Source organism: Entelurus aequoreus, linkage group LG03, assembly GCF_033978785.1.
Source record: "Entelurus aequoreus isolate RoL-2023_Sb linkage group LG03, RoL_Eaeq_v1.1, whole genome shotgun sequence".
In the NCBI taxonomy this organism is placed as follows: Eukaryota; Metazoa; Chordata; class Actinopteri; order Syngnathiformes; family Syngnathidae; genus Entelurus; species Entelurus aequoreus.
The window spans coordinates 15,613,372-15,626,995 of record NC_084733.1 but is presented as its reverse complement, the minus strand read 5'-3'; the positions used below and the strand labels follow the sequence as shown (position 1 = coordinate 15,626,995).

At 40.5% G+C, this 13,624-nt stretch overlaps 1 protein-coding gene across 5 annotated transcripts in view; it reads right to left on the bottom strand.

Moving 5' to 3' along the window:
• Nucleotides 1-13,624, bottom strand: part of zgc:110158 (uncharacterized protein LOC553590 homolog) — a 115,004-nt gene that overhangs the window by 67,613 nt on the left and 33,767 nt on the right. For all 5 annotated transcript variants that reach the window (XM_062041348.1, XM_062041349.1, XM_062041347.1 and 2 more), the window contains exon 3: nt 8,688-8,749. In XM_062041348.1, coding sequence (XP_061897332.1) covers nt 8,688-8,749 — 62 coding nt within the window. The remainder of the gene's footprint in view (nt 1-8,687; nt 8,750-13,624) is intronic.

Below are 13,624 nucleotides of genomic sequence, written 5' to 3'. Positions count from 1 at the left end.
GGTGACGTTTGACTCCGTTTCACCAATCAAACAGAGCCAGGCGGTCACATGATTAACAAGCTTAAGCTTACATGAACTCAACATCAAATTTGAGGAAGCACATGGCGGTAAGTAACGTTAGTAGATATTTTGGCTGTCACCGTACACTGATGTTAGCTTCCCTTCTATGAATCACTGTCAAATGTACATCATGTGGGGACATTTATTAATGTACTGCAGCCTCATAGACACACACACACACATACACACACAGTCGCACACACACACACACACACACGCATGCATAGAAACACCAATCAGTGTGTTCCCAGGTGCAGCCCACACCCATCAGTTTATGGTTTGCGTAAAGGCTAACTTGTTATTTTCCTTTGTAATCTCTGCCTACTGAGCCAATGGTGCTGTTAAGTTATTGTGGCTCAATTTGCCTTAATTTTTTTTATGTTAATGTATTATTATTTAATATATATTATTGTTTTAGTTGCTTAAGAGATATTCCTGGCTCTGAATTTGCTCATTGCTATTTTTTTTGTTGCCGTCATCATTAAACGAACAGGTTACTCATCAGTTACTCAGTACTTGAGTAGTTTTTTCACAACATACTTTTTACTCAAGTAAATATTTGGGTGACTACTCCTTACTTTTACTTGAGTAATAAATCTCTAAAGTAACAGTACTCTTACTTGAGTACAATTTCTGGCTACTCTACCCACCTCTGACTAACATAAAAGGTGGAAAGAATAAAGCGCTGTGTATACTTTCAGATTGCACTGTAGGCTGAGACATGTAGGCATAAACCCCCGTCAATACGAACTTCGATTCTAGTCAATAGGCAGTGGAAGTCGGGGGAAATCGCCAACATGAGCAGCAACACTTTCCGGCAAGTGTCTAAGAGGTCCTAATTGGATCAGTCTTTGTGTATCGATTTGGGGCTAAAAAGTGGGCGGAACAGTGACGCGGTTAAACACAGACCCGATCAGGCGGCCATGGCGTCTTGCTAATTTGCCAATTCCAAACCATGTGAACTTATGGATGTTTTGATCTGGAAAAAGTCAACTAATTATCCGGCTTAGCCTCACTCTGTGATGAGGTCAGAGTGCGCGAGCGCCCTCGCGGCATGCATATCAATAATGTGGCGCTGAAATGCAAAATAAACATTGGCGATAAATGCTCTCCTCAGGTCACGGACAACATAAATGTATTTATTTCCACTTTACAACAGTGCGAGAGAGGGATGACCATGACATCCGCCATTTTCTTTCCCAGCTAACCCGGGTTGCAACCTTTTGAAATTATTATTCTGCCCATCCTCTTACTAGCTATTACAAAACACGTCCTTGGTTTTCATATTGCTGATGGTGCTCGGCGGGCCCCGACGATCATTCTTATGACTCAGCAGAATCACCACCGGAGGTTCAAAGTTGCACTATACTTTTTTGAAACACAATTTTAAGATTTATGCGGAGTCTGTAATTTTACATCTCTGGCTGTACAGAGTCGGGACCCGGGGTGGACCGCTCGCCTGTGCTCGGGATGGTCTCCTGCTGGCCCCACTATGGACTGGACTCTCACTATTATGTTAGATCCACTATGGACTGGACTTTCACAATATTATGTCAGACCCACTCGACGTCCATTGCATCCGGTCTCCCCTAGGGGGGAGGGGGGGGTCACCCACATATGCGGTCCTCTCCAAGGTTTCTCATAGTCATTCACATCGACGTCCCATTGGGGTTGTGAGTTTTTCCTTGCCCTTATGTGGGCTCTGTACCGCGGATGTCGTTGTGGCTTGTGCAGCCCTTTGAGACACTTGTGATTTAGGGCTCTATAAATAAACATTGATTGATTGATTGATTGATTGATTGATTGACATCTGGCCACATTTAAACATTTGCTCTATGGTAATATATGTGGTACATTGGTGATTTCCATCCTAACTAGGAAGGAGTATATTTTACATGTAACTGACGCTTTTAAACCAAATTAAACCAGGGTTGACCAATGTGCGGCCCAAGGGCCATTTTCGGCCAGTAGCTGTTTTTTTGTTTTTATTGGCTCCCGACATGTTCTGAAATTTAAAGGCCTACTGAAATGAAAATGTTTTATTTAAACAGGAATAGCAGATCCATTCTATGTGTCATACTTGATCATTTCGCGATATTGCCATATTTTTGCTGAAAGGATTTAGTATAGAACAACGACAATAAAGTTTGCAACTTTTGGTCGCTGATAAAAAAAAAGCCTTGCCTATACCGGAAGTAGCGTGACGTCACAGGAAGAAGGATTCCTCACAATTCCCCGTTGTTTAGTATGGAGCGAGAGAGATTCGGACGGAGAAAGCGACGATTACCCCATTAATTTGAGCGAGGATGAAAGATTTGTGGATGAGGAACGTTAGAGTGAAGGACTAGAGTGTAGTGCAGAGTGTATCTTTTTTCGCTCTGACCGTAACTTAGGTACAAGCTGGCTCATTGGATTCCACACTCTCTCCTTTTTCTATTGTGGATCACGGATTTGTATTTTAAACCACCTCGGATACTATATCCTCTTGAAAATGAGAGTCGAGAACGCGAAATGGACATTCACAGTGACCTTTATCTCCACGACAATACATCGACGAAACACTTTAGCTACGGAGCTAACGTGATAGCATCAGGCTCAAATGCAGATAGAAACAACATTTTAAAAAAACCCTGACTGGAAGGATAGACAGAAGATCAACAATACTATTAAACCATGAACATGTAAATACACGGTTAATAATTTCCAGCTTGGCGAAGCTTAACAATTGAAGCTAACTTAGCTACGGAGCGGCGGCGGGCGTTGTAGCTTTCGACAACACCCCGGCCGCCATCAGAGTCGGCAAGAAACATATATTTCCCCAAAGTTACGTACGTGACATGCACATAGCGACACGCACGTACGGGCAAGCGATCAAATGTTTGGAAGCCAAAGCTGTACTCACGGTAGTGCGTCTGCTATCCAGCTCAAACACAACACAACCTCCTGGTTGTTTACTGTAGCCAGCCGCTAATACACCGATCCCACCTACAACTTTCTTCTTTGCAGTCTGCATTGTCCGTTAAACAAATTGCAAAAGATTCACCAACACAGATGTCCAGAATACTGTGGAATTTTTCGATGAAAACAGAGCAGTTTGTATGGTGACACATTGGGTCCGAATACTTCCGTTGCCGTCGTGACGTCACGCGCATACGTCATCATACATAGACGTTTTCAAGCGGAAGTTTCCCGGGAAATTTAAAATTGCACTTTATAAGTTAACCCGGCCGTATTGGCATGTGTTGCAATGTTAAGATTTCATCATTGATATATAAACTATCAGACTGCGCGGTCGGTAGTAGTGGGTTTCAGTAGGCCTTTAAATGAATTTATTATTAATAAGGTGTATTTGATATAACACAAACAGCTATTTGCTTTGTCACCGATAACACAAAAGCTAACAGTGTTTTACACTAATAGGGCAGCACGGTGGTACAGGGGTTAGTGCATGTGCCTCACAATAATGGGTTACACTTGTATAGCGTTTTTCTACTTTCAAGGTACTCAAAGCGCTTTGACACTATTTCCACATTCTCCCATTCACACACACATTCACACACTGATGGCGGGAGCTGCCATGCAAGGCCCTATCCACGACCCATCAGGAGCAAGGGTGAAGTGTCTTGCTCAAGGACACAACGGACGTGAAGAGGTTGGTAGAAGGTGGGGATCGAACCAGGAACCCTCAGTTTGCTGGCACAGCCACTCTCCCAACTGCGCCACGCCGTGCACAATACAAAGGTACTGGGTTCGATACCCGGGATCGGAGTCCTTCTGTGTGGAGTTTGCAAGTTCTCCCCGTGACTGCGTGGGTTTCCTCCGGCTTACCCCCACCTCCAAAGACATGCACCTGGGGATATTGATAGGCAACACTAAATTGGCCCTGGTGTGTGAATGTGAGTGTGAATGTTGGCCCTGCGATGAGGTGGCGACTTGTCCCGGGTATACCCCGCCTTCCACCCGTGTTTTTGGAAGGCATTTGGCTGTTAACTGGCATTCCAGCTTTGCACAAGTAAATGTGCTGCAGGACTGCTTGTATCGACAATTTCAGATGAAAGCCGATACAATCCGATACGTGTTTTTTGGCTGATATTGGACCGATATCAAACATAGGGAAACCCCTACCTGTGATATAAGGTGAGTTCCAAAAATGTCATAATTTTAGTGCAGTTTGGAGCTACTGAGCTGAAAATAATTGGGAAATCTTCCCTCACCAACAACTTTGCAAGCTCCTAAATGCACTTTGTTCCGGTTTGGGCAAAAGGTCATCAAATTTCAATGTGCGTTAAACAGAGGCAATGAAGGGAATTTGGCGTTAATTAGTGATTACATTGACTCAATAGTCCGAGCTAATATATGTATGCGTGTAAAGCGACTTAAATTTTAATTGAGCGAGATAATTTATTAGCACCTGGGGTCTGGTTCAGACTCGCGCTCTGGGCTCGATCCAAGCCTCGGCGGTCTCATCCTACAGTTGTAGGCGTGTTTGGATTCGAATTAAGTCGAGCCGTGGAGCAATCTGCTTAAAGGCCTACTGAAACCCACTACTACCGACCACGCAGTCTGATAGTTTATATATCAATGATGAAATCTTAACATTATAACACATGCCAATACGGCCGGGTTAACTTATAAAGTGACATTTTAAATTTGCCGCTAAACTTCCGGTTCGAAACGCCTCTGAGGATGACGTATGCGCGTGACGTAGCCCGACGAACACGGGTATGCCTTCCACATTGAAGCCGGTACGAAAAAGCTCTGTTTTCATTTCATAATTCCACAGTATTCTGGACATCTGTGTTCGTGAATCTGTTTCAATCATGTTCATTGCATTATGGAGAAGGAAGCCAAGCAAGCAAAGAAGAAAGTTGTCGGTGCGAAATGGACGTATTTTTCGAACGTAGTCAGCCACAACAGTACACAGCCGGCGCTTCTTTGTTTACATTCCCGAAAGATGCAGTCAAGATGGAAGAACTCGGATAACAGAGACTCTAACCAGGAGGACTTTTGATTTGGATACACAGACGCCTGTAGAGAACTGGGACAACACAGACTCTTACCAGGATTACTTTGATTTGGATGACAAAGACGCAGACGTGCTACTGTGAGTATGCAGCTTTGGCTTTTTTTTGCGTATGTACGTAACTTTTTTAAAATATATAAGCTTTATGAACCTTGGGTTAGGTGAACGGTCTTTTGGGCTGAGTGATTGTGTGTGTTGATCATGTGTTTGAATTGTATTGGCGTGTTCTATGGAGCTAGGAGCTAGCAGAGGAGCTAGGAGCTAGCATAACACGTACCGTACCGTAAGTGCGCGTCACGTACGTAACTTTTTAAAAATACATAAGCTTTATGAACCTTGGGTTAGGTGAACGGTCTTTTGGGCTGAGTGATTGTGTGTGTTGATCATGTGTTTGAATTGTATTGGCGTGTTCTATGGAGCTAGGAGCTAGCAGAGGAGCTAGGAGCTAGCATAACACGTACCGTACCGTAAGTGCGCGTCACGTACGTAACTTTTTAAAAATACATAAGCTTTATGAACCTTGGGTTAGGTGAACGGTCTTTTGGGCTGAGTGATTGTGTGTGTTGATCGGGTGTTTGAATTGTATTGGCGTGTTCTATGGAGCTAGGAGCTAGCAGAGGAGCTAGGAGCTAGCATAACAAACACGCAGGTGTTATTATGCAGGATTAATTTGTGGCATATTAAATATAAGCCTGGTTGTGTTGTGGCTAATAGAGTATATATATGTCTTGTGTTTATTTACTGTTGTAGTCATTCCCAGCTGAATATCAGGTACCGTGAGTATGCAGCCTTGGCTGCTAAACATTCGATAACTTGACCGTATGTGCGCGTCACGTACGTAACTTTTTAAAAATATATAAGCTTTATGAACCTTGGGTTAGGTAAACGGTCTTTTGGGCTGAGTGATTGTGTGTGTTGATCAGGTGTTTGAATTGTATTGGCGTGTTCTATGGAGCTAGGAGCTAGCAGAGGAGCTAGGAGCTAGCATAACAAACACGCAGGTGTTTTTATGCAGGATTAATTTGTGGCATATTAAATATAAGCCTGGTTGTGTTGTGGCTAATAGAGTATATATATGTCTTGTGTTTATTTACTGTTGTAGTCATTCCCAGCTGAATATCAGGTCACCCCCGGCTCTCACAGCATCTTCCCTATCTGAATAGCTTCAACTCCCCACTAGTCCTTCACTTGCACTTTACTCATCCACAAATCTTTCATCCTCGCTCAAATTAATGGGGAAATTGTCGCTTTCTCGGTCCGAATCTCTCTCACTTCATGCGGCCATCATTGTAAACAATAGGGAACTTTGCGTATATGTTCAACTGACTACGTCACGCTACTTCCGGTAGGTGCAAGCCTTTTTTTTATCAGATACCAAAAGTTGCAATCTTTATCGTCGTTGTTCTATACTAAATCCTTTCAGCAAAAATATGGCAATATCGCGAAATGATCAAGTATGACACATAGAATAGATCTGCTATCCCCGTTTAAATAAAAAAAATTCATTTCAGTAGGCCTTTAAGGTGAGGGGTTTAGTATCGCCTGCAGTAAGTAGTCAGCGTTCATTCAGATCCACCAGTGTGCCGCTGATGACATTTACAGTAGCTTAAAAATCGTGAAAGAACATCTGATTATATTTGGCTTTACAGTAACATGTTTTAAACTGCGTGAGAACCACCGACAATGGTATTAGAACAAGCAAAATGGCTGATTTCAAGTGTTAAAAGAGCTGACCCGAGCTCCCGCGACCGCCCCCCTGCCCCCTCCCCTGAGGTCAACCTTTAGCCAGGGGCAGAAATGACAGCAGCGACAGAGCAAAGACAGCGGACGGAGGGGTGGCACAAAAGGAGGCTGGAATGCGACGGGATAATCTGCTAAGAATCCTTCTGCTGCCCGAACAAAGGAGGAAAGGTGGGAGGGTGAGGGGCACATAAAGGGTGACTGGGGTGAGGAGGGAGAGGGGACCCCCCAAAAAGGGGGAAGGGGGTGCATCCATTCCCTAACCATCTGGATCTATTGTTTCAGGAAGAGGGGGGGGTAAAAGATAGAAAGCTGGAGAATGGAGGATGGGTCACGCCCTCAGTGAGTCTGGTCACCCATAAGGCTGAGACTCTGTGCCCCCACCCCCATCCCCCAGACTCACCAATGGCATCAACTTAAAATCATATATAACAACAAAACAGCAGTCATTTTTACTCCAACGGGCTCAACTGGACATCATGAGGATGGAGTTGGCCCCTTGTTTGGAAATGGGGACCGTGTAGAGCAGGGGTCTGCAACCCAACATGTGGAAAGAGCCATATTGGACCAAAAATAAAATAAAAAAATCTGTATCTGGAGCCGCAAAAAGTTAAAAGTCTATTATACTGTAAGTGTTATAATGGAGGCAACGCATTATTTAAGTGTCTATATTAGCCTACTATCAAAATGACTATGTGTCGCAGGCTGACACAAATCTTCGTTGACAGAAATGTTGTATTTAATATTTATTTTACACATTTTTACAACATTGGAAAACATTAGTAAAATGGAGGCTTCTCAGAGGGTGAGATAACTCCTGGAAATTACTGGCTTTTAATGGCCAAAGGTATAGATGTGTGCGTCCGAGAAAAAGGCAGGTTGTCTTCTTCTATTGGATTGATTAGAATCTTTGCAAGCTGGATAATGTTTGCTGTGGTCTGGAACAACATAGCTCACAACTATCAGACATGCAGCTAATATTATATCCAGATAATGTGTCATGAGACATGCAAATATAAATGAAATACAAAGAACATAAAAGTAAAGAAAATAAATGAGCTCAAATATACCTACAAATGAGGCATAATGATGCAATACGTACATACAGCTAGCCTAAATAGCATGTTAGCATCGATTAGCCTGCAGTCAGGCACTGACCAATTATGCCTGATTAGTGAAGTGTGAAGTGAATTATATTTATATAGCGCTTTTCTCTAGTGACTCAAAGCGCTTTTACATAGTGAAACCCAATATCTAAGGAGCAGGTGGGTAAAGTGTCTTGCCCAAGGACACAACGGCAGAAGCGGGGATCCAACCTGGAACCCTCAAGTTGCTGGCTCGGCCACTCTACCAACCGGGCTATACCGCCCCACACATTAGCACTCCAACAAGTCAATTACATCAACAAAGCGCACCTTTGTGCATTCACACACAGTATAAAAAGTTTGGTGGACAAATTAAGACAAAGAAGGGGTGACATAAAACACGTCTTTCTGTGGCAGCATCAAAGAAAGTTGTACTTGTAAACAAACTACGGTGCTTTCCACAACCGCCGAAATTAGTCGGACAAAACGATGTTTACCAAATACTCTCATCAGAGAATCATGTTTAATATAAACAGTGGGATTTATAACAATTAAGAAGGTTTGTGTTGTGTTTGTCCTCCAACAGAAACAATATAAAAAATATATATATATTTTTCCCCCTCATCTTTTTCTATTTTCATACATTTTCGAAAAAGCTCCAGGCAGCCAATAGGGTGGCGCTAAAGTTGCAGACCCCCGGTGTAGAGTGTGGGTGGCTTGTCCGTCGTCAGTAGTACATGGAAAAAAACAATATGTGAGGAAACTGCTGTGATACTCACCACCACCACGAATGGAGAAATCCAGGTGGCTCCCCTAACGTGATGTTCTTCTCCCATCGGATCTATAAAAAGAAGCAGAAATAAGTTCATCTCAGGGCCCCGATATATTTTAACAAATATTTGTTTACATTCAGCTTAGAGGAAGTTCACAACGAGAGGAGCACTTGGATTGTTAACCCGAAACCCTACACCCACATTAGAATTTTTTTTCCCCCAAATGTACTTATTTTTTAAGTCCATCCATTCATCCATTTTCTACCGCTTGTCCCTTATGGGGTCGCGGACGGGTGTTGGAGCCTATCCCAGCTGCACATGGGCGGAAGGCAGGGTAAACCCTGGACAAGTGGTCACCTCATCGCAGCGCCAACACAGATATACAACATTCACACACTAGGGCCAATTTAGTGTTGCCAATCAAATTCATAATTCCTCTTATCACCCCAATATCGTGCACCCTTACCAAATTCATCATTTGACTTAAAAAGTGTCATCTAAAAAATTTTTTTTTTAACCCTTTAGTTCGGGGTTCTTAACCTTTTTGACCTCGGGGTCCGACTTTTCCACTACAGAGGGGCTCGGAGCCCACTCAAATATTAACACTGAATTAATAACCTTATTCTTTATTTAGGTCATATTCAATAATTATCTGGCTGCAACGATTAATTTGATTATAAAAAAACTTCAATTGACATTTTGTTGCTGAGATTGATCATTTAATAATCACAATGTATACAATTTGGAACTTTAAATATTCTGGCATAGCTTTCACACGCTGCAATAGAGCGTACATGAGCGAATTGCCGTGTGTGAGTGCCATGAGTTTATAAAAATAAAAAAAAATTATGTTTATAAATGCAGAATTGCACACACATTAAAAGTGCAATTTAAATATTGATAAAGTGCATTTATTAAGAAAAAAATGTGGTGTTTATTTAAACTATTTTTCCTAAAATGCGCATTGAGGCTATAAGTGTGTTTTATCCAACTACTCAATGAATCGAACTAACTAATCAGTAGATTACTCCATTACTAAAATAATCGATAGCTGCAGCACTAAATAAAAACATCTAAACTACTTACACTTTAACAGGATAAACCTTGTCAAATGATATGAAAGCATGTGTTAATTTCAAAGATTATTATCAAGGTTTAAGTCAGGCTGATTACAAAAATAAATACTAATCAAATATGCTGCAAAGAAGGGACTCTGTAAAACTGAGGAAAAATACATTTACATACAATTACGCAGTGCTAAAATGAATACATTTGAACTAAATTAATAATAAATATGTTTCTTGAATACAATAAAATTTGAGTGCAAATGAAAATTTAGCTTTGCTGCTCAATTCATAATTTTTGCCCTTGAAAAACTTATATGGCTCCAGACTTCTTCTGTCATTACTGCCACAAGTGGTGGAAAAGTGTACTACAACCGATTACCGCTGCTGCCCATGCAAACCACAGCTGAGAAAATATATATTTTTGGTGGCATTGGTTGTCAACCTTTTTGTAGCTGCGAACCGGTCAACACTTGAAAATTTGTCCCACGGACCGGGGTGGGGTGGGGGAGTTTTGGGGGGGGTGTTATGTTTTTTTATTTCTTTTTGGGGGGAGTTATGTTTTTTTTATTTTTTTTTTTTTTTTTTTGTCATTAAGAAATACAATCATGTGTGCTTATGTACTGTATCCCTGCAGACTGTATTGATCTACACTACCGTTCAAAAGTTTGGGGTCACCCAAACAATTTTGTGGAATAGCCTTCATTTCTAAGAACAAGAATAGACTGTCGAGTTTCAGATGAAAGTTCTCTTTTTCTGGCCATTTTGAGCGTTTAATTGACCCCACAAATGCGATGCTCCAGAAACTCAATCTGCTCAAAGGAAGTTCAGTTTTGTAGCTTCTGTAACGAGGTAAACTGTTTTCAGATGTGTGAACATGATTGCACAAGGGTTTTCTAATCATCAGTTAGCCTTCTGAGCCAATGAGCAAACACATTGTACCATTAGAACACTGGAGTGATAGTTGCTGGAAATGGGCCTCTATACACCTATGTAGATATTGCACCAAAAACCAGACATTTGCAGCTAGAATAGTCATTTACCACATTAGCAATGTATAGAGTGTATTTCTTTAAAGTTAAGACTAGTTTAAAGTTATCTTCATTGAAAAGTACAGTGCTTTTCCTTCAAAAATAAGGACATTTCAACGTGACCCCAAACTTTTGAACGGTAGTGTATATTGATATACAATGTACATATTGTGTTTTTTATGTTGATTTAATAAAAAAATTAATTTATTTTATTTTTTTAAATTTATTTTTTTATTTCTTGTGCGGCCCGGTACCAATCGGTCCACGGACCGGTGGTTGGGGACCACTGCTCTAGGGGGCACTTGCAGCCCAACAATATGGCTGAGACGCTGTTTGTAGTTAGTCGGTACCATGAATTGATTAACGTGGACCCCGACTAAAACAAGTTGAAAAACTTATTCGGGTGTTACCATTTAGTGGTCAATTGTACGGAATATGTACTGTACTGTGCAATATACTAATAAAAGTTTCAATCAATCAATCAATCAATTAGTACCCTATAAGAGTGCCAAAAGCTGGTACCATATAAATCATTAGTCATCAGACCTAACCAAACCGCTTGGTTTACTTTTCTGGCTCTTTTTCCACTCCAATCAACCTGACTCAGCAAAGTTACTCAGGCATTGCTGTTGCCGCATCGGGTTTTCTGCCGTCAAATGGTGGCATGTCACTGCGTACAGGAAACCAGGACGGCCACGTAACTTTATAGGATTTGGTCATTAAAAATGTACACCACACCTGGTGCTCATGTACAACAACAGTAATATCGGTGAGGACTACAAGAGACCAATCAAACACAGATCTGAATCTAAAAGCTGAAGATCCCTAAACCCGAGTTTAGGGATCTTCAGCTTTTAGATTCAGATCTGTGTTTGATTGGATGCACTATTACAGGCAAGAACTTAAAATGTTAGCTCAAGGTGTACTATGTACTACGAGATGTACTTTATTATATCCGAGAGAAGCAATCTACAAAATGTGCAATGTGCAAATATTGGTGCTCTTTTAAGTAGAGAAAATGCAGCTAGAGCAGAAGCGTGAAGCAAATGTGACGTCAGTGAGTGTCGCTGCAGCTCTCGCCGTCTGTCTGGGACATCAAACAGCAGAAGTGTCTCTAAAAACGAGTACAGTCTCTAATAACACCAGAAAAAGATGCTATTTTTTGATAGTCGGCTTTTTTAATAAAGAAAAAGTCACTAAGAAGTTTGGACAAGTCTTGAAAACTTGAAAGATTCTCAACAAAGTACATTGTACAATAAGCAGCAACAATTGAAAAATAGAGTAAAACGAAATAGGGAAAAATATATGTTAATTGTATAAAAATTTTTAGCCTTTAAAAAAAAAAAAAGCATCATCACAGATTATGCAATTTATATGATGGTGTCATATTGACCATGCACTGAGCCACGCATATATATATATATATATATATATATATATATATATATATATATATATATATATATATATATATATATATATATACATACATACATACATACATACATATATATATATATATATATATATATATATATATATATATATATATATATATATATATATATATATATTCATGGTGACACTGGTGAGTGCTATTGACAGTGGAACATGATCAACACAATATTTAAAAGTTAAAGTTAAAGTACCACTGATTGTCACACACACTAGGTGTGGTGAAATTATTCTCTGCATTTGACCCATCACCCTTGATCACCCCCTGTGAGGTGAGGGGAGCAGTGAGCAGCAGCGGTGGCCACGCCCGGGAATCATTTTTGGTGATTTAACCCCCAATTCCAACCCTTGATGCTGAGTGCCAAGCAGGGAGGTAATGGGTCCCATTTTTATAGTCTTTGGTATGACTCGGCCGGGGTTTGAACTCACAACCTACCGATCTCAGGACGGGCACTCTTAAACTGGTTCCTTATTTTCTTTTATTACATACATTTGTTTGTCCAAATTAAAGCCAAAAGTTCACAGTAATAAATATAAGCAAAAACTACTAAAACTCATTGGCCTCGTTTACATTGCACACCAAAAATCTGATTTTGAGAACGTATTTGTTCAGTTGAAAAGCTCCAAAGTGTTTAAAATCTGATCTTTTCTCATCAGATTCTATGAAGCCAAAACCGTGCCAGGAAGATTTGGTATCAAAAAAAAAAATGACATTGTAGAAAACACCGAAACAAGTTTTGGCAATAAATAATAAACAATAAACATTGAACAAATACAATACATTTGGAGGATATTTTATCAAATCATGACATGTTTTGATGCCAATATTAATATTTTTGTACACATTTTATTGTTTTTGTGTGTTTCAAAGATTTTTATGATAAATTTTTTTCCCCACAATTGCTTCTTTTTTTAACGGTTTTGTTTCTTATTTTCGGTTTCGCTTCTTTTTTTTACCGTTTCAAACTAATGGCAGTGTTTTAGCATGAGGGGCGGGTGCATCTGAGCAGGGCTTACAAGAAGTTTACCCGGAAGCAGTTTTACTGGACTTGGGGTTGCAGTTAAAACACTGTAGAAGAAGAAAGGAGGACCGAACATAGGGTACAAAGCATTATGTACATGTTTTAAAAAGACGGGGTTGTAGAAAAAAATATAGGGTAGGGTTCCATCTCGGTCCACACTCCATATCAGAAGGCGGCCGTAATGCACACCACAAGGTTGCTTGTCAACCGCCAATAAACAAAAAAAGAAGGAGGACTGAGGTGCTCTAAATCAAGTTTAAAAGTTATTTGATATCTTTGTGTTAACCAAGCCACACTTTGAGGATGTAGAATAACCCTCCCAAATATATTACACTACATATCCACTCATACTTTGTATTACTTTAATTTAT